Raw genomic sequence first — 22,082 nt, forward strand, 5'->3', positions numbered from 1 at the left:
CGTCATTTTCCCCGGAACCGAGGTCACCTCTTGATCCCTTTTTAAAGATGGGTGTAACGTTGGCTATCTTCCAATCCTCCGAAATCATGCCTGTTTTCAGGGATAGATTACAAACTTGCCGTAGTAGTTCTGCTATTTCCTCCTTAAGCTCTTTCAGTACCCTGGGGTGGATTCCGTCCGGGCCTGGTGATTTGTCAGTTTTTAGTTTTTCTAACTGCCTGTGTACGTCTTCAAGATTCACTTCCATGGATGCTAATTTTTCTGCTTGTTCTCTTTTGAAGATTTGTTCTGGTTCCGGTATGTTGGATGTGTCCTCATTTGTAAATACTGACGAAAAGAACATGTTTAGTCTTTCTGCCACTTCTTTATCCTCCTTCACCACACCCTTCCTATCTCTATCAACCAACGGTCCCACCTTCTCCCTGGCTGGCTGCTTCCCTTTAACGTATCTGAAGAACGGTTTGAAATTTCGTGCTTCCCTGGCTAGCTTCTTCTCATATTCTCTTTACTTTTCTAACTACGAGGTGACATTCTTTTTGATACTTCCTGTGTTCTTTCCAGTTTTCCTCAGTTTTACCCTTTTTCCATTTCTTGAACATAACAATAGTCTTACTGGATTAGACCAAAGGTCCATCAAGCCCAGTAGCCTGTTCTCACGGTGGCCAATCCAGGCCACTATTACCTGGACAAAACCCAAAGAGTAGCAACATTCGATGCTACCGATCCAGGGCAAGCAGTGGCTTGTCTCATGTCTTTCTTAATAACAGATTATAGACTTTTCCTCCAGGAAATTGTTCAAACACTTCTTAAAACCAGCTACACTATCTATTCTTACCACAACCTCTGGCAATGCGTTCCAGAGCTTAACTATTCTCTGAGTGAAAAAATATTTCCTCCTATTGGTTTTAAAAGTATTTCCCTATAACTTTGAGTGTCCCCTAGTCCAGTGTTTCTCAAGCTAGTCCTGGAGTACCCCTTTGCCAGTCAGGTTTTCAGGTATGAGATTCGTTTGCATACATTGCCTCCATTGTATGCAAATCTTTTCCATGCATATTCATTGTGGATATCTTGAAAACCTGACTGGCAAGAGAGTACTCCAGGACTGACTTGAGAAACATTGCCCTAGTCTTTGTAATTTTTGATGGAGTGAAAAATCGATCTACTTGTACTCGTTCTATTCCACTTAGGATTTTGTAGACTTCAAATCATATCTCCCCTCAGCCATCTCTTTTCCAAGCTGAAGAGACCTAACCTTTTCAGTCTTTCCTCATATGAGAGGAGTTCATTCCCCTTTACCAACTTGGTCGCTGTTCTTTGAACCTTTTCTTGCGCCACTATATCTTTCTTGAGCTAAGGAGACCAGAATTGAACACAATACTCCAAATGAGGTTGTACCATGGAGCGATACAGGGACATTATGACATTCTTAGTCTTGTTAACATCCCCTTTTTTAAATTATTCCCAGCATCCTGTTTGCTTTTTTGGCCGCTGCCGCACATTGGGCAGAAAATTTCATCGTATTGTCTACAATGATACCCAGATCCTTTTCTTGGGCGCTAACCCCCAAGGTGAACCCTAGCATCCAGTAACTGTGATTCAGGTTATTCTTCCCAATGTGCATCAGTTTGCATTTGGCCACATTAAATTTCAACTGCCACTTGGACGCCCAGTCTTCCAATTTCCTAAGGTCTGCTGGCAATTTTTCACAATCTGCATGCGTTTTAACAACTTTGAACAGTTTAGTATCGTCTGCAAATTTAATCACCTCGCTCGTCGTCCCAATTTCCATTTATAAATAAGTTAAATAGCACCGGTCCCAGTACAGATCCCTGTGGCACTCCACTGTTTACTCTCCTCCATTGAGAAAAATGATCATTTAACCCTACCCTCTGTTTTCTATCCGATAACCAATTCCTAATCCACAACTGAACTTTGCCACCTATCCCATGGCTTTCTAATGTTTCCAGATTTTGAATACGTTTCTAGATTACTTTAATTTTTCTGGAATGGAGTAGCCCTGTAATGGCTAGAGCAACAGGTTGAGAACTAGAAAAGCCTGCTTCCAATTCCACTGCAGCTGCTTATTATCTTTAAGTCATTAACCCTCCATCGTCTCAGGTACAAACTTAGGAACCCTTTACTAAAGCTTAGCACATGCTAACAGACATTAGCATGTGCTAAATGCTGGGTATCCTATTTTATACCTATAATCCATGTAGTAATTAAATGCACACTCTAAGCTTTAATAAAAGGGCTCCTTAGATTGTAGCCCTACAAGGACAGAGAAATACCTACTGTCTCAGAATCGAACTTATCTTGAGCTACAGCTGAAAGGCTAAATCCAAAGTCCCTTTCTTTCTGTCAAGACAGAATACTTGTGTTTACCATTTAAGAGACTCATAGAATACACAAGGCACAAACAGTAATAAAGTAGTTCAGTTTAAATAATAATAAATCTGCCTCATGATAACATTAGAGAAAATAGTAGTCATTTATAAAATTTTAAATAGAACTGATCAATTTCTCTCGTTTCCCAAGTTGTAGCTAGGTCCATTTTGACTTTTTTTTTTTATTGGGTCCAGCACTGAAGAATTTGTTTTGATTTTAGCACTTGTTTTATATTCCTGATTATCCAAAAGGACAGATATCTGAAAAGGCCTGGCTGCTTAGATAGTTCAGCGATAAGAAATATATCGAGTAAACACTGAATTTAAATGTGGGACCTGCATTATGACAATGGTTCTGAATATCTGATTGACTAAATGTTGGCATCTTCACACAGGTTTTGTGGCTTAGTCTTTCGTGGACCTTTGTCTATCCAAGAAGATTGGATAAAGCACTTGCAGCGACATATTATCAATGCAAATCTTCCACGAACTGGAGCTGGCATGGTGGAAGTTACATCGCTGCTGAAAAAACCTGCCTCAATTACTGATGCATCATTTTCTTTATTAATGGCAGAAGCAGCATCATAGAGGAAGAGAGCCTAAACATAAAAAATAGGATGTAAATTTAAATATGTCATTACATTTTGGTTTTAAAATTGAAAAAAGTAGCCATGTTATAAAATCCATAAAACCTGAGAAATAGAAGAACTACATTGCAGTAACATCAGAAGTTGAACACTTGGAATTACAGTGAATGGTCTTTATATTTTATATAGGTTAGAAATTATTTTTAAGCTTTGTTTATGTCAGTTCCATACTGTCTTCACTCTTGATAAAGTTTCTTAAATTCACGTGTGGGCACGCGTAGATTTTATTGGAAGAGCATATCTACAGTGATTTTCAGAATTGAGATTCAGTTTATTCCAAAAACAAAATAGACATGCATTATAAAATATTATATTTTGTTTGTATGTATGTAGTGTTTTGTACAATATCAGGAACTTCTAATCAAAATGTATTCATTAATTTAGGGCATTAAATATCATGTGTTTCGTAGTTAAAATGTCCAAGTAGGGCAACTAGTACTATTCTATTTAGGTGTATACTTTTTTTTCTGTCACAGAGGCTTTTTTGTACTAAAAAGTGATGGAAAAATTGTTAAATATTTCAGACAACTGTGTATAATTAAGAAACTAATTATGTTAAGGAAATATTCTCTACTTCAATTTTATTTCTCACTAACAATAAAGTGGTGCATCCATGCTACCTCCTTTTTCTACAAATTGTATTTACCCGACAACCTTTCTGTTTCCAAGTAGACCTGGAACTCAGCTGGTCACTTTACAGACCTTTTGTTTTGTTAATAACCTTCAGTGCTTTTTCTGTGTGTATTTTTTTTTTTAGATTTGGTTTGCTTACAGAAAGTTTGCCTATTTGCTATGTTACTGAACACTGTAGAATCATAATTATAACATTGCTCACTACACTGTTTAAGTAAGGCTCTCATAATTCTTTGGTTTCAGATTGGAGCTTTACTGCAAAATTGAACACAAACTGAACTGTTTCTACATTTGAAGAAAAATGTTTACAATTAATTTTAGAACTTTGGATGTAACATTATGTATGAAAATTGTGTAACACTATGCTCATGCCAAGGGCCTACTTTCCAGAACTATTGAAATAAATGTGCTGTGAGGATGGAACTGTGGTCAGGTGTCCTTAGTCATGATACATTGTGATTCTTCCTTTAAAATTGTCTCCCAACAGTAATTTAAAAACAAATGTTTTAGTACTACTTTCATCTTTTCTATGGTTGCATTTAGAAATATCCTTTTTATATGCAAGGAAACTTTTGTCAATGTAGGGTAATACCTGCAGTAAAGCAAAGGATATGCATTGACATTTCTTAAATATGTAAATAAAAGTTACAACAGTTACAGCTAGATGAGTGTTTGGTGGAACATATACATACCTCACCACCACTGGAGCGACTTCCTTGTGGTATATTTCTTGGTCCAAGAAATCCTCTAAATAAAAGTTTTGAAGAAAAGTTGACTGTTTAATATGCAGCATTTATTTGCATCATAAGAAATTAATTTAGGTTTAGAAATCTAACATTTAAAAAAAGATAAGTTATATACCATAGTCCCCTGAAATTTGTGGGGGTTCCATTCCAGGAACCTCTGCAAATTTTGAAAAACCGCAAATGCGGTTTTTCGCCTGTCAAAAGTCAGGAGAGGTCAGCTGGAGCACCGGTGGGTGAAGAAAATCAGTCGTAGTCTGCTCCGACTGCCTCTTTCTGTAGTAAAGTCAGGCTTCACCAATCAGGAGCTGCTCTGACATGCAGCTCCTGATTGGTGTAGCCCGACTTTGCTACAGAAAGAGGCGGTTGGAGCAGACCGCGAATGAGCGGGTCTGCAATTCGCAAACTGTGAATGAGCGGGGGAACACTGTATATTGTAAATGCACTGACTCCCATGATGAAGTTGCTTCAAAATTGTTTTTCTACTATTTTTATTGCTTGATTTATACAACTGAAAAGATACTACATCCATCACTTCTCTCCCTTCACTCTGTCCTTCTTTGAAAATTAGCCCCCCCATTGTGCTTTTCCCTCTCATCCTCCCTTCCAAACTTGGCTCCTATTGTGATCCTCTGTTACTCTGTGTTTGGTTATTGTTACTTTGGCCTTTTCTTCTATCCTTAAACATGCTTTCTACTTCTGTTTTCACTTTAGCATGCTCTTTCCACACTGCCCCACCCCCCTGTAGTAATATATATCTTCATTTGCCATGCCACTGTTTGCAAATATTATCATGTACTGACCGTTTTTTTTGCAATACCTCAACATTTTTGCCTGTTTGTGTCTTATGGCTCAAAACAAATACACACCTGAACCAGGAGGCATGTTTCCATGAGTAAGAAGAGGGCCTGCCTGGTAGGGATGAGGGATTAGAAAAAAAAAAAGATGCTTTTCTTAAAGATCAAGGTTTATTTTTGACACTGTTAGATTACCACGAGAGGGTCAGAATTAAGATAATCAAGGGACTGAAGACTTAGAAAATTTTTGTACTTTGTTGAGAAACTTTGAGAATAATATCCATTACATCTGATGGTTCCATAAGCCGAGGATGAAAGATTTTTGGAATGTGTCAACTCAGATATCCTCAACAATTCAGTGCACCTTGAAGAAGTAGAAGTAAGAAGCTAGGGTTTGAATTTTTATGTGAAAAGAATCTTTTAGGTCCTCAGAGCTAACACAGTACCCCAGAGAAACTGAATCAGAAGAATGGACACCCATCTACCTGAATAGGGGTGTACATTGAGGATTGAGCCAGCCAGAAAGGAAGGCCATAGCTTGAAGAAAGGACAAAGACCTATGCTTTCTGAAGAATGATCTTCAGGGTTTCTACTAGTCTGAATTATTATATCCAAGCTGCAATTATGGCTGGCTAAATCTGGATGGACTATATCCGATGCTGGGCAGATTTCTATGGTTTGTGCCCTGAAAATGGCAAGGACAGATCAAGATTACGAACGAGTTACTGTGGATCGTGGTATGAGTTTCGTATTGGGCAGACTGGATTGGCTGTCATAACTAAGTAACTAACCCCTCTTTTACTAACGCATAAGGTGGGTTTTAGAGCTGGAAGCGGCAGTAACTGCTCTGACGCTTATAGAATTCCTATGAGCATCTGAGCAGTTACCGCCGCTGTCAGCGCTAAAACCGCGCTATGCGTTAGTAAAAGAGGGAGTATGTTTTGTAACTATTTTTCCTCTAATTGACATGAATCGCCCACCTTTTATTCAGCTAAAATTTGGATTGTTTCATTGTTATAGAAATGAAGCCCACCTCCCCGTAAGGCCCAAAGCAAAGTTGCAATTTAAGAATCCAGTGACTAGCACAAAGAATAATACAAATACATGATGCTATATCTTAAATTATTTTCTAAAATGACAATGCAATACTAGCTAGATGGGAGGAGAAAGTGAGTTCTAAATTTTAGCAGACTGGAAATAGAATGAACTTTCTAAAAATCATTTTACTTGTAGCCTGAAATGGATGGAAAGCAGAGAAGACCTTGATTCGTTATATGGCTTGCTTGACCCACTGGAACAGGGATGTCAAAGTCCCTCCTTGAGGGCCACAATCCAGTCGGGTTTTTGGGATTTCCCCAATGAATATATATGAGATCTATTAGCATACAATGAAAAGCAGTGCATGCAAATAGATCTCATGCATATTCATTAAGGAAATCCTGAAAACCCAACTGGATTGCAGCCCTCGAGGAGGGACTTTGATACTCCGGTGGAGGTATCCTGGAACAGAGCTTTTAGATAGGGTTACCATATGGCTCCAGAAAAAGGAGGACAAATTGAGACATCCGGGTTCAATGTCGCACTCCGTCGTCCTCCGTCCTACTTTTAGAAGGCTACCCAGATGGTATTTTATAAACTCCCTCCTTTACAAGGCCGAGCTAGTGTTTTTAGCGCCGGCTGCCGCTCTGACACTCATAGAATTCCTATGAACATCTGAGCTGTTACCGTCATGGCCGGCACTAAAAACGCTAGCGCGGCTTGTAAAGGAGGGGGTAAATAAGATATTTTTAAAACCATTCAGGTTTCCACAGGCAGCTAGTGAAGGTGGGTTAATAGAGGGGATACATGATCATATTTTTTTTTCCTGAGATTCTTACATATAAGGAATTAGTCCATCTGAGTTGAAATTATTGATTTGTACTACCAGAGCAAAATGATTCTTGAAGAAATAGGAGCAAATCCATTTAAGTTGTCTAAGATTTTAAAACATCTTTACTAACTTATTGACTTAAGATTTCATAGACATGGCAGAATCTAATATCACTCCCAGGGCTAGAAGGGAGGAGCCAGATTCAAGACAGGATGAAAAATACATACAGATTTTTCTAAAAATTATATCCAGTAAACCACGTAATTCTTTCAATTGGCCTATCACTGTCTTGTAATTTCACAAACTTGTAATAATTCTAATAATACACACAGGAAATTATTTAATAAGTGCTAAAGGAAAGATTAAAACTCTAAACAACAATTTTTGATCAAGTCTATTGAGTAAAGATCTAAAACAACAGAAGATACAGGGAAATTGGAAATTTCAAGCTCATCCAGATTTTCCAGCTCCCAATGGATAACTACTTTACCCTCGGAAGTAACTTTTCATCAACTTCAAACATAGGTGACTGCTTGCCCTTTAAGCTTATTTTCTTTTAAAGGGCATTATCTAATTTAGTAGAAAGTGATAAGAACATAAGAATTGCCACTGCTGGGTCAGACCAGTGGTCCATCGTGCCCAGCAGTCCGCTCACGCGGCAGCCCTTAGGTCAAAAACCAGTGCCCTATTTGAGTATAGCCTTACCTGCATACGCTCTTGTTCAGCAGGAACTTATCAGCCTGAGATGTCCCACAACTTGGAAAAACCAGGCTTAACTACAGCACTAGCATGCCAGAGGCCTTCTCACCATCCATACTGATCCACTGCAAGTTCACTTCCATCTGACACTATTACTGATGAGCTTCCAGCAACACCAAAAAGCAGACAAACCTCACACTGAGAGCCAGTTGACTGTAGTTCTGCTACTGTGTTGGGCCAACCAGGCTGGAAAAGTAGATTTCACCGATCCTGCTCAGTGAAACATCAGTCTTGGTTAGGACAGTGGCTCCTTCACCTAGCCCTCTCTCTCATCCATGCTTCTGTTCAGCTGCCAAATACCCCAGAAACTGCAGCAAAGATGGCTGACAAACATGGGACCTGCCCATAGCAGCTCTAGAACCCAGTTTTAGGCCTGCAGATTAGAGCACGCTGGCATGCTGCTATCCAATACACCATCTTATCTCCATCTAGTTCTACAATTTCTCATGAAATCTAGATAATTTGCTTCTTTATCAAACTATGATTACTCCCAAGTGAGGAGGCAGCAGGTAAGTAGAGGAGTACCATAGTTGAGCATTAGAGAAACAAGTTGTGATTCAGGGAGGTCAGTCCTGCTTTTCCCACTGGCACTCTTTGAAAGTCACATCATCCTCCATTACCTCCATTTGGACAGTGAAATACAGTAATTCAGATGCCTGAATGTAACTCACCTTGAGCTCAGATTTTGAAAATAAAATTAACAGATCTAAAATCCTAAACGATCCACTGCTGGACCATATTGTCAGCTCCGGCATGTGGGCCAATCTTCTTGAGTCACCCAAGAATCTGTCATCTTTTTATAATTCAATAACATGCATTTCCCCTCTCTTTTACCTATCCCAATGGACTTATTAATTGCAAGAATAGCTACAGTGACCGAAACATGATCTGATCTGAGGATTAAAAACTATGTGCTGTTTTGTCCCCTAGGTCAGTGGTCGGCAAACTCATTAGTCAAAAGAGCCAAAGATCAGCAGCAGATTAAGATTTCTTTTGAGAGCCAAATTTCTTTTCAAGAACCATGTTTTTAGGAGTCGGTTTAAACTAGCTACTAACATTAAATAAAACCAGATATAATAATAATTATTATTTTATTTATTGACAAAGAAACCTTTTTCTACCTTTTGTTGTTTCTGCTTTAATCATCTTATCTTCACTCACTTCTTTCTAGCCAGAATCTGTACTCTCTCTGTCGTCCATGCAGCTTCAGCCCCTTCCGTGTCTGCCCTCTCTCTCTCTCTGCCCCTGCCATCCACTGTCTGCCCTCTCCCCATTTCATATGGCATCTTCCTTCTTTCTATGCTCCTTCCATAAACTGTTTCTCTTGTGCCCCTTCTATCCTTTGTACATGATTCATTTCAGCTCTGCCACCTCTCCATTTTTCTCTGTCACCCCCCCCTCCCCCCCCCCCCCCTATGCTCTGGCATCTCTCTCTTCTCCTTTCCTTCCCACCCCACGGTCTTGCATCTATCTCCTTCCCTTCCCTGATTCCTTGACATTTCCTTTCCTTTCATCTCTCCCTCCCCATCCATGCTCTGACATCTCCTGCTTCCTTTTCCCTTGGTCTGGCATACCTTCCTCCTTCTTTCCATGTCTTGGCATATCTCCCTCCCTCTTTTCCCCCATGCCCTGGCATCTCTTCCTCCCTCCCTCTGTTCCTTCCATGCCCTGGCATCGCTCCCTCCCTCCCTTCCAAGCCCTGGCATCTCCTTTCATTCCTTCCTTTCCCTTCAGTTGGGTGCAGCAATTCTCTCCTCCTCTACTCCCTTTCCTCCTTCTGTCACCCCGTCCCCGGTCGGCAGTGCAGCCCCTAAGCAGGTGCTCCAAGGCCTGCCGTCATGAGCTTCTTCAGGCAGCAGCAGCATTCACAATTTGCTGCTGTTGCCGGCTTCGGGCCTTCTCTGTTGGGTCCTGCCTTCATGGAAACAGGATATAGGCAGGACTCAGCAGAGAGGAAGGCCTGAAGCCGGCAACAGCAGCTAATTGTAAATGCTGTTGCTGCCCGAAGAAATTAAAGATGCCAGGTCTTAGAGCACCCAGGGCAGACCGCTTCTCTCCCTGTAGCCGTGGCCCCTTTGAAAAGAAACATTTAGCTCTCCCATGCGAACCCTGCCGACCCACTGCGAGATGATCGACAAACCTCCCTCCAGCACTCGGCAGCCGTAGCACTCTAAACAGGCTGCTTTGCAGTTTGCGGCCTTCTGCAAGTGATTCCCTCTGCCGTGTCACTGATGATGTCAGTGACGCTGCAGAGGGAATCACCAGCAGAAGGCCGCAAACTGCGAAGCAGCCTGTTTAGAGTGCTGCGGCTGCCGACGAGTGCTGGAGGGAGGTTTGTCGGTCGTCTCGCGGTGGGAGGGTTGATGGGGAGGTCCCGGGACAATGATGCTAGGGGGGGCTGGGCAATGACTCTGCTATGAATCCAGCGAAGGCGATGCCCAAACAGCCCTAAAGCACCGCACCGGCAAGGCCCCCATAATCATTTTGGGCCCTATCCTTTAATCCGGCTCTGATGGAGCCGTTCTCACAAACTGCCGGCGGCTGTCCCGAAGCGTTCCCTCTGCGGCGATCTGCCCTTTCAGAAACGGGAAGTTGTGGCAGAGGGAAAACTTTGGAGCAGCCACCGGCAGCTTGTGGGAACAGCTGCTGTGTCGGGGCCCTTATGTGCAGGAAAATTTTGGCTACTGGCAGAGCCGCGGTTTGCCGACCACTGCCCTAGATGAACCTTGCCCTGGGATTGTCTCTATACAATGCTGGTAAAAGTGTGAGGCTTCCGGAACTACTCCATCTATTTTTACCCATACAGTTTTATTATACAAGGTTAAAAGAAAATTGCCTTCATTCATTGTGGATATCCTGAAAACCTGACTGGCAAGAGGGTACTCCAGGACAAACTTGGGAAGCACTTATAGAATGCTAGCATATATGGGTGTATGTATGAGCTTTGTGCTCAGCAGATGATTTATGCACAAATGCATTATTATGTAAATTAGGTATTTATATATACCGCCTATCAAAGTTATCTAAGTGTGGGGTTTTTTTTACAATTAGGTACTCAAGCATTTTCCTATCTGTCCTGGTGGGCTCACAATCTATCTAATGTACCTGGGGCCATGGAGGACTGAGTGACTTGCCCAGGGTCACAAGGAGCAGTGCGGGGTTTGAACCCACAACCCCAGGGTGCTGAGGCTGTAGCTCCAACCACCGCACCACCGTGTGTGTGTGTGTGGGGTGGGGTGGGGGGGTTTCACAGAGATGAGCACAGGTTGAGGCAACATTTACACACAAAGTAACATAACATAGCAGATGACAGCAGATAAAGACCTGAATGGTTCATCCACTCTGCCCAACCTGATTCAATTTAATTTTTTTCTTCTTAGCTATTTATGGGCAAGAATCCAAAGCTCTACCCAACTGCCGAAATCTCCGTTAAAACCTACTCCAGCCCATCTAAACCCTCCCAGCCACTGAAGCCCTCTCCAGCCCATCCTCCGCCAAACGGCCATATACAGACACAGACTGTGCAAGTCTGCCCAGTACTGGCTTTAGTTCAATATTTAATATTATTTTCTGATTCTAGATCCTCTGTGTTCATCCCACGCTTCTTTGAACTCACATGCTAAAGAGCTGCATTAGGTACTAGCCATAAACCTGGTGTAAGCGGATGCACCTAAATGTGCATTATTGCCTGTTTACGCTTGTATTCCATAAAAGAACAGGTGCTCTACCAGCTTACTTTATTTATTTATTTAAAAATTTATATACTGCCTATAATCTAAGTGGTGTTCATAAAATGAACATAAACATAATTTAAACACAAAACTTAAAATGAACAAACTTCCATTCACTCCGAACTGAAATTATATCTCTACTCGCTCTCAACAAACAACCGGTGTCAGGTCAAAAGCGCACCGGGACAAAGGCACGCGCAGACAATTGAGCGCAGCGCGGAGGCGCGCACCACACAATATTACTGTTTTTACGGCTCCGACGGGGGTGTGTGGGGGGAATCCCCCACTTTACATAATAGAGATCGCGCTGCGTTGTGGGGGCATTGTGGGGGGTTGTAACCCCCCACATTTTACTGAAAACTTCACTTTTTCCCTGTTTTTAGGGAAAAAGTTAAGTTTACAGTAAAATGTGGAGGGTTACAACCCCCCAAATCCCCCACAACGCCGGCGTGATCTCTATTAAGTAAACTGGGGGAGCTCCCTAACAAAACCCCCCGTCGGAGCCCCTAAAAACTGTAATTTTCTTCAGCGCGCGCCTCCGTCTTGCGCTCAGTTGTCGGCGCACGCCTTTGTCTTTCGCCGACTTGTCTATGAACCCAAACAACCAATTCACAACCCAGACGTTCCTACAAACAGTTTATCCTCAACCTGGGTGAACAAACTCCAGGAACCAATGGAGAAACTATCCATAAGAAACAGACTTAACTAAACTAAACTAAATCTTGGATTTATATACCGCATCATCTCCGCAGATGGAGCTCGACACGGTTTACATGGTTAGGGAAGGAACGGAACTCCAGTGGAATTATATAAGTAAGAGAGGAGAGAGGTTAGGTGTAAGAGTGAACAGGAACGGGACGGGGTTACGTTTTGGAGAAGAGCCAGGTCTTCAGATGGGCTGGAGTGGCTGGGCTGGAGTGGCTCTACAGATAAGCGTTCACAAACAACTTGGTTTTTAACAGTTTTTTAAAAACTACAATCGGTACATAATCTTAAGTGTCCAGACAACTTATTCCAAAGAGACACTCCAGCAATTGAGAACATTTCGCCCCCCCTAACTCTGGTGCCCCCATAAAGCAGGAAGTACATTTTTAGGTTTAACAGATGATAAATAAAAAAACAACAACCGTTGATTATGAAAAACATTAATTATGATTGTTTTATCATTTTAACAATTTAAAAATGCATTTACTTTTTCAAAGTGGAGTTTGAGGTCCCTTGCAATATGAGGCCTTAAGCTGCAGCTTGTCTAGCTCATAAATCCAGTCCTGTTAATAAAACTTAGCAGTTGGTCACACTAGGGGCTCCTTTTACAAAGGTGCGTTAGGGCCTTAATGCGCGGAATAGCGCGCGCTAAGTTGCCATGCACGCTAGACCTTAACGGCAGCATTGAGCTGGTGTTAGTTCTAGAAGCGTAGCGCGGGTTTAGCGCGCGTTAAAATCCTGTGTGCGCTAAAAACGCTAGCGTACCTTAGTAAAAGGAGCCCTAGGGTTTCATTGAAAAATTAATTTCCTGTTCTTTGTTTAGACACGTCTAATTTTCCTTCAAAATAGTCTTCCCCTGACACGCCTAATTATCTCCCATTTTTATTATATGATATGGATTTAATTACAAAAAAAAAAAATCAATCAAATAGTAGAGAAAAAGTTTAGAAAGTTTTTTTTTATATTCCTAGAACAGCTGAACAATCTTTCAAGCTCCACAGATTGTAACAAGAAATACTGCTTTATCGGTGGTGTGAAAAGGGGTCGGGTCTGAAGCAAAATTAATTACTAAGGCAAAATGGAAAGAGAAATAGAAGGTATTGAGATTTTACTTCAACATAAACATTAAAAACATCAGTTCCACTTAAGAACGATGAAACATTTAGCAGAATGTTCAAATTGCATCCTGCAGATGAACAAAATTCACTAATAAATTAAGGGGTCCTTTTATTAAACTACAGGAAAAAGAGGCCTTAGTCTGCCATTATGCAGATGTTTCCCACGTTCTAAGGCCATTTGTAATGTAGCTGTAAAAAGAGATGGTTTTTCTATATTTTGTATTACTGGCCATGCGCTAATATTACCATTACATATCCTATACAGAATTGCACCCAATTCTCTAACTGGCATCCGTGTCACAAGTGCTGTTTAGAGCAGTGTTTTTCAACCTTTTTTGGGCAAAGGCACACTTGTTTCATGAAAAAAATCACGAGGCACACCACCATTAGAAAATGTTAAAAAATTTAACTCTCTGCCTATATTGACTATATATAAAGTAATTCTCTTGAATAGGAATCAAATAAACACAAAGAAAGTATTTTATAATTACTTTATTACGAAATAAAAATTATAAAATACTTTATTCAGTGCGAAACCTGGGCCTGTTTGGCTGAACACAAAGCTGATATTCTGGCTGGAATCGAAGAAAGACACACACGTAGCTCTTCGTCAACAGCTCTCAGTCTCTCTCTGTATTTGGTTTTTATAGCATACAAAAATAGACAAATATACCCTCCATCCTTTTTATTAAACCACAATAGCAGTTTTTAGCGCAGGGAACTGCGCTGAATGTCCAGCGCTGCTCTTGACGCTCATAGGCTCCCTGCGCTAAAAACCACTATTGCGGTTTAGTAAAAGGTGACCATATTGTAAAATATAGACAGCAGATATAAATTCAGAACTGTGCATAGTAAGTGAAGGGAAGTTTTCATCTCTGGGAATTTACCCAGTTAACTATTAAGTTATTTGGGCAAATTCCTTTGAAAACTGTGGTAATACTGCCTCCACTTTGCTAAATTTAAAATAAAATCATTTTTCCTACTTTGTCTGGTGATTTCTGGTTGCACTTTCTTCTTCTGACTGTGCATCCAATCTTTCTTCCCTTCTATCAGCCTGTATGCTTTCTCTCCTCCACACCTCATTCCCTCCCCCAACTTTTTCTTCCTCTCTCCCTGACCTTTCTTTCTTTCTTTCTGTTTCTCTTCTTTCCTTCTGTTTCCCTGCCTGCCCCCTTTCTTTCTTTCTCCCTGCCGTTCCCCAAGCCACTGCCACTGCCACTGCCATCGGGGAACAGGACCCACCAATGGATAACAGGCCCCAAAGCCGACACCAACGCATGCTCTCCCTGACGTCAATTCTGCAATCGGAGAGGAAGTTCCGCCCAGCCAGGCAGCGATTGGCTGGCCCGAACTTCCTCTCTGACTGCAGAATTGACGTCGGGGAGAAGAAGACTTATCGGCTCGATAGATTAGATCGCCAAGACAAAGTGAGTCCTGGGTGATCGACTCACTTTGCCTTGGCGAGCTACTGGCGCCCCTGCCTCGGGCCCCCTGTCAGCTCTGGGCCCGGCGGCCCTGCGGCACACCAGGCAACATCTCGCGGCACACAGCGGTTGAAAAACACTGGTTTAGAGAATCACATTACCGCTGAGCTGATTTTTGCAAGGGAATCTCCCTGCTGTGATCAGCTGAGCAGCAGTGGACTCCTGAACCCCATTGCAAGTCGGCCAGCAGTAGGGATGCCCACTCTCTTCTGCCGAAACCCCTGAAACAACTCCCAGAAGGAGAGATGCCCACTCCCTCCTGCCGACACCCCCCAACATCCCCGGCAGGAAGGATGACCACTCACTCCTACCGGCACCCCTAAAACCCAAACCCCTGACTCTCCACACCCCAAAGCCCCCCCTCCCCAGACCTTGTTTAGCAAGGCCGGCCAGAGAGATGCCTACTCCCTCTGACTGGCAGGCTTGCCACTTCAGAATGGCAGGCCTTCCTTTTCCTAGTGCATCCTGGGATGCACTGTGGAGGGTCCTAAGGCCCTGATTGGCCCAGGTTTCTAAAGCCCCCCCATAGGAGGGGCTTTAGGCACCTGGGCCTACCAGAGTCTTAGGCCTTCCCATTGCAATCTGGGATGCACTGGGAGTGGCTTAAGACTCAGATTAGCCACTCCCAGTGCATCCCTCTGGCCAGCTTTGCTGAATAAGGTACGGGGTGATTTGGGGGCTCCCTGCCATGACCGCTGAGCTGATCGCGGCAGGGAGATTTCCTTTCTGCGATCAGTTTAGCGGCCACGTCTATTTGAAGTGTAGGCCAGCATTTTGCCTGCCTACATTTCAGGCGCCTACTGCTTAAGCTCGCCTTAGGCCACTTCTAGGTGAAACCACGTCCATGCCCAACCTTGGATGAGCTTAGTGTCCCTAGGCGCCTCTCTGCACTCCCGACAGATGCCTACAGTGAAGGCGGCCTGCCTCGGGTTGTTGTTGTTTTTTTTTTAAGAAAACGTGCATCCCTATTGACTGCTTAGTCAGTGGTAGGATGCCTACCACCACCTACAATCGGGACGCTGTTTATAGAATTTGGCCCTTAGCATGCATTAATTCCACATGACACTGTAGTACACCTATGGTAGTCCATGTTTTGCTGTATTAGCTACATGTTAGCAACTAGCACAGCTTAGTAAAAGGACTTTATAGTAAGGAATAATCTTGAGATCATGCATCATGGTTTCTCTGAAACAGATGCATAAAGGGAAAAAAAAGTTCCTAGTTATCAAAAACATAACCATTAATTAAACCTTTATGAAGGCAATCTAGAATCGGATCTTCTAATATTACATATTTGAATAAAAATATTGTACAACTTTTTTCAACAGCGGTTAAAAATGTGTACAAAATGTGGAAAAAATAGGAAATCTAATTGTTATATTTAAGGAAAGATACTAACAGAAAAAATATAATAATTGTATGTTTACTGCATTGATACAGATAAACAACTTCATTTATGAATTTTCATAACTTACATGTAAAACTAAGGGCACATTTCAATTTATAAGAAGATAATGTGCTTATGGATTTAAAAAAAAAAAAAGTTGGCATGTCCCAATGGGATCTGCATCTTTCACTGAGCTATGCTTACAGTGTGTCTGCCAGATGGTTGACAGAAGTCTTTTGCAAGAATATATCTTTGTAAGGGCTGATGTTCCACAATACTTGGTGATCAGACTGTTATTGAATACAACACCGTCATGGTTTTTAAATCACATTAAAGGTTTGCTTTATTTATCTGTCCCATGAGATTTTGTCCCATGAGATATTACAGACACTGTCCTCAAGGCCACGATTTGATGTGTCCTAATGAACAGGTCCTCTTTATTCAGTAAGTGGCTCCTCCATCTCACACACAAAATGCCCTGAATTATGTTTAAAAATGCTCTGTCTTGTAGCAGACCCAATATGTTATAAAATGCAATTTTAATGTAATTGAATTTTCTTAAACATCTTGTTATGTACTGTATGTTTGAAAACCATAGATATTTGTATGTTACAAAACATAGACTGTACAATTAAAAATATCTAAAGCCATCTTTTATTTTTTATTTATATACCACTTATGTCCTAAGTGGTTTTATATTCAGGTACTTTATCATATTTCCCTATCTGTCCTAGCGGGCTCAAACTCTATCTAGTGTACCTGGGGCAACGGGGGGATTAAAGGCTAGATTCACTAAACTTTCCGATCCTGTACCGACGATCGCACAACCAGTTTTATTGGTTTTGCTATCGTTCCCCGACCCCGACCTGATTCACTAAACTGCTATACTATCAATCTCTGATCTGATCCTCCCATGCAAATGAGCAAAATCCCATGCAAAATAGCCAAGCAATTGATTCACTAACAATTGCTTGGATGTTTTGAATTGGGTTTTACTACTGTCAAACCCGACTGCTACAGACCTGTCGGTAACTGTGTTACTCACAAAAACACTTTCACCAAAAGGAAAAATGAAGGTATAGTAAATAAAGACACAAGCAGAAACCAATCTTAACGGAGGAAAAAGCCTCAGACAGGGGCCCGCCCACCTCCACAATGGTGGAATAGCGGTGTTCAGGCGATCACTTCACTGGCATAAAACCTCCTACTTTGATGGTCTTAGCAATGTGTTGAAAAATTGCTTTCAGAGTTGAGTGATATGGAAGAAGATAATAATAACTTAACGTTCTCCTTAAAGATCGGAACACCAACGATGGCCAGCGTTTCACTGTCAAGCTGCCTCAGGGTGTATCAAGCCCGATCGCACTAGAAATATAAAATACTCAAATCAGGATAAATTTTAAAAAACCGGTGTGTATTATAACTACATACATCATGAAAACCGGCTACATACCTCTCATACGGACGCCGCTCGCGTCTCAAAAGATCCAAAGATGGCGGCATGATTAGCAAACCAGATTAAATCATACCGGTGTTATGACGTATGCATACGTCAGCACCGGAAATAAAAAGCCGGCTAAACAAGCCGGTAGTGATTGTTTCAAAATTGTCAATTCTTTCAAAAATAAAAATATGAATATATGAATAAGAGTAAATGATGCAGAAAAGGCGGTGTTCATTCTGGAATGGAAACCTACTGGAAATTCCAGAAAAATATTATATTTTTCTTCTTATTAATCTTCTACTTCTATTGTTTTTTATTGTTTTTTATTTTAATTTTATGATCTTTTTATATATATTTTTTAAAAAAAAGATTTTTCTTTATTTTGTGTATTTTTATTTTTGTTTATTATATTTTTATATATATACCTATATGTGTAGTAGAAACCAAATTTCAAAGACTAAACAGCTAAAAAGCAATATTCCAATCAGATCTGACATTTAGTCTAACGGGTTCCTCGCTGTTGAGCCTATGGATCCAGAATTGCTCTGCTCGTAACAGACGTTGAAGTCTAGAGGTCGAATTGTCCGCAATATGGTCAATTGCGCAGCAGCGTAGTTCAAAGAATGTGTGGCTATGTTCCAAACAGTGTGTCACCATAGGAGCCTGTAACCTGTTGTTGCGAAGACAACTCTTGTGTTCAATAACACGGGTTTTAAATGGACGTGTGGTTTGTCCTACATAAAGTTTAGGACAAGGGCATATGAACACATATACAACAAAGGAAGAGGTGCAGGTAGTCAGATGTCTTAACTTGAAAATTTGCCCTGTGCACGGGTGCACAAAAGTATCATTAAGTTCCAGGGTGACCTGACACCGATTTTTTTAAATTTATCCTGATTTGAGTGTTTTATATTTCTAGTGCGATCGGGCTTGATACACCCTGAGGCAGCTTGACAGTGAAACGCTGGCCATCGTTGGTGTTCCGATCTTTAAGGAGAAAGTTAAGTTATTATTATCTTCTTCCATATCACTCAACTCTGAAAGCAATTTTTCAACACATTGCTAAGACCATCAAAGTAGGAGGTTTTATGCCAGTGAAGTGATCGCCTGAACACCGCTATTCCACCATTGTGGAGGTGGGCGAGCCCCTGTCTGAGGCTTTTTCCTCCGTTAAGATTGGTTTCTGCTTGTGTCTTTATTTACTATACCTTCATTTTTCCTTTTGGTGAAAGTGTTTTTGTGATTATTAGTGATATTCACCATATCCGAGTTTTTTTGCGGTAACTGTGTTACTGACAGGTCTGCCTGGGTTTTTTTTCATTTTTTAAAAAAATGGCACGCAAAATAGCTGGCCAATTAAAAAAAAAAAAAGATTCCCCCCATCAAACCGCGGCCTTCTCCCCCAAACCCCCCGAAAAAAAAGGCAGGAAGGATACCCACTCCCTCCTGCCATCACCCGGCTTCCCGACAAAAAAAAACCAACACCCCAAAATGGTAAGAGGGATGCCGACTCCCTCCTGCTGACAAATACCTCCCCCCACCATCAAAAAACCCGGCAGGAGGGATTCCCACTCCCTCCTGCCACCGATCCCAGACCCAGACCTTTGATCCCCACTCCCCTCCACATACCTCAAAAAGTTGGGAGCAGGAGGAGTGCTCAGTCCCTCCTGCTCTGTACCCACCTGTGACGCATCTGGGCCTTAGGCCATGCCTCGGTGCTTCATTTGTGGGGAGGGGGGCCTAAGGACCTCATTGGCTCAGATACCTCGGGCTCCTCCTTTGGAAGGGGCCTGAGTCACCTGAGCCAATTAAGGACTTCTTAGGTACTCACTAAGGCCAATCAGGGACTTCCATAGGTACTCTTTAAGGAAGTCCCTGATTGGCTCAGGCCCCTCCCAAGGCAGGAGCCCAAGGTATCTGAGCCAATCAGGGCCTTAGGCCCCTCCTTGTGCATCACATGATGCACCGGGGCGTGGCCTAAGGCCCAGATGCATTGCGGGAAGCTATGGATCAGGTGGGACGGAGCACCCCTCCTGCTCCCTCCCAACTTTTACAGGTACTGGTGGGAGAGGAGGAAGGGAACAGGAACTGGAGGGGGGCTCCCTCCTGCCGTTTGTTTTTTGCTGGGTGGGGGGGGGGAGTCAGTAGTCAGCCTGATGGCAGGAGAAAGTGGGAATCTCTCCTGCCATAATTTTGAAATGGCGGGCAACAGGGGGGCTTTTTTTTGTTTGGGGAGGGGCACGTTATCGGGATGAGGGGGGCTTTTTTTTTATTGAGCTGATATACAGCAAATCTTCATGTGATTTGAACAATTGTCCTCCTTATCTACTAGCTACAGCGTCCACTAAATTCACAGCTGGTCTCACGCTATGGCTGCAAACTACCCTAAGGGAAGGTCAGTTCCCCCCGGAACTTGGCGAAATCATAATTACTCCCATACTAAAAGACCCCAAAGGCCCAATAGACAGCCCAACAAATTATAGACCAATCGCTTCTATACCTCTATACGTCAAACTCATAGAGGGTCTAGTAGCACAATATCTCGCCAATTACCTAGAAGACCACCACATCCTACACTCTACTCAATCCGGATTCAGAACCAATCACAGTACTGAAACACTTCTGGTTTCCCTACTAGACATAGCCCGTCAGCACCTCAGCAAAGGAAATAAGTTACTAATCATCCAACTCGATCTTTCAGCAGTATTCGACTTAGTTGATCATTCCATACTACTCCAGATACTAGATGTCATAGGAATATCAGGTAATGTTCTCAATTGGTTCCAAGGATTCCTCAAAACAAGATCATACAGAGTCAAGTCAAATGATCTTCTATCCGACTCATGGTCAAACCCCTGCGGAGTTCCACAAGGATCCCCTCTATCGCCCATACTTTTCAACCTCTTCATAGCATCCCTAGGCACGGCCCTAGACGCCCTAAACATTACATCCTTCAGCTACGCGGATGATATAACCATCCTCCTCCCCTTTGACATCCAAGACCCCACCTCCAACGGACGCCTGAAAACAACATTAGAAACTGTAGAAAAATGGATGACGAACCACAAGTTAAAACTGAATGCGGAGAAAACCAAATTCCTACTACTAGAGAAGGAACAAAAACCATCCCTAACAGAACTAGATGTAAACACAATCAAATATCCAATACAGAATACTCTCAAAATTCTGGGAACACACCTAGACAGAGGCTGCACAATGCAAACACAAATACACAAAACCATAAAAAAAGCATTCTTCACCATGCGAAACCTAAGAAAAATAAGAAAATTCTTTTCCAAAGAACACTTCAAGATCATTGTACAATCCCTCATACTCAGCTCCTTAGATTACTGCAACAGCCTCTCCCTACCTTGCCCAAATACTATGATAAAACAACTACAGACCGTTCAGAACACAGCTATCAGACTCATCTACTCGCTCAGTAAATTCGACCACGTCACACCCACCTATGTAGACTCTCACTGGCTTCCGATAAAAGCAAGAACTCAATTCAAACTCTACTGCTTACTTTTCAAAGTAACCCATGGTATGGCCCCCAATTACCTGAACAACCGTCTTTGCCGCTACCGACTACCCAGATCAAGAAGAACTCAGAATCTTTTCACCTTCCCCCCTCATAATGGTACCCGACGTAAGAAACTTTACGACAGCCTTCTAGCAACTCAGGCAGCGAAAATTGACCCCACCATCACCAAACTGATGATCAAAACAACAGACATCAAAGTGTTTCGGAAAGAAATCAAAACATTTCTTTTCAAAAAACACGTCCTTACTTAATATTCCCCTCCCCAATCACACATGCACTCTCCCCAGCAAATAACACACTAGTCATCCCCTTGAACCTCATTTACCAAAAATATCCAAACTCCTAAATAAGCATCTCCCTTAGGTATCCATTTAACCTTCTCCTAAAAAAGCATCTCCCTTAGGTATCCACTTAACTGATTCCTTCAAAGTTAGGTATCTTTCTTCAGTTGCCTATATTGTTTTCCCCACTGAACCTTGTAACTACTTGAACCCTGTCAAGTTATTCTATCGATAAATCCAGATATCTTATACTTGTATTTCTATACCACAACATGTAATTTACTTAAATCGTTGTAATGTAATTCTCTCGGTAATGTCCTGATCTCTTTCAACTGTAATCCGCTTAGAACCGCAAGGCACAGGCGGAATAGAAATCACAAATGTAATGTAATGTAATAAAAACAACCTGGATGGTAGCAACTTCTGTAGCAGGTCCAAGGTTATGGAATGCCATGAATGGTTCATTAAGACTTTAAACTTTAAATCCATTAAAAAATTCCTGAAAACTCATCTGTTTGTCAGAGCATTTTTATAAATAAGGAGATTTCT

General features: G+C 41.9%; 1 protein-coding gene across 9 annotated transcripts in view; it reads left to right on the plus strand.

Moving 5' to 3' along the window:
- ZNF644 (zinc finger protein 644) overlaps positions 1-4,090 on the plus strand; it is a 150,836-nt gene extending 146,746 nt beyond the window's left edge. For all 9 annotated transcript variants that reach the window (XM_033916245.1, XM_033916251.1, XM_033916247.1 and 6 more), the window contains one exon: positions 2,783-4,090. In XM_033916245.1, the coding sequence (XP_033772136.1) occupies positions 2,783-2,975 (193 nt within the window). In that variant the 3' untranslated portion in view covers positions 2,976-4,090. The remainder of the gene's footprint in view (positions 1-2,782) is intronic.
- Positions 4,091-22,082: the final 17,992 nt, after the last annotated feature.

This window comes from Geotrypetes seraphini, chromosome 12, assembly GCF_902459505.1.
Source record: "Geotrypetes seraphini chromosome 12, aGeoSer1.1, whole genome shotgun sequence".
Classification (NCBI taxonomy): domain Eukaryota; kingdom Metazoa; phylum Chordata; class Amphibia; order Gymnophiona; family Dermophiidae; genus Geotrypetes; species Geotrypetes seraphini.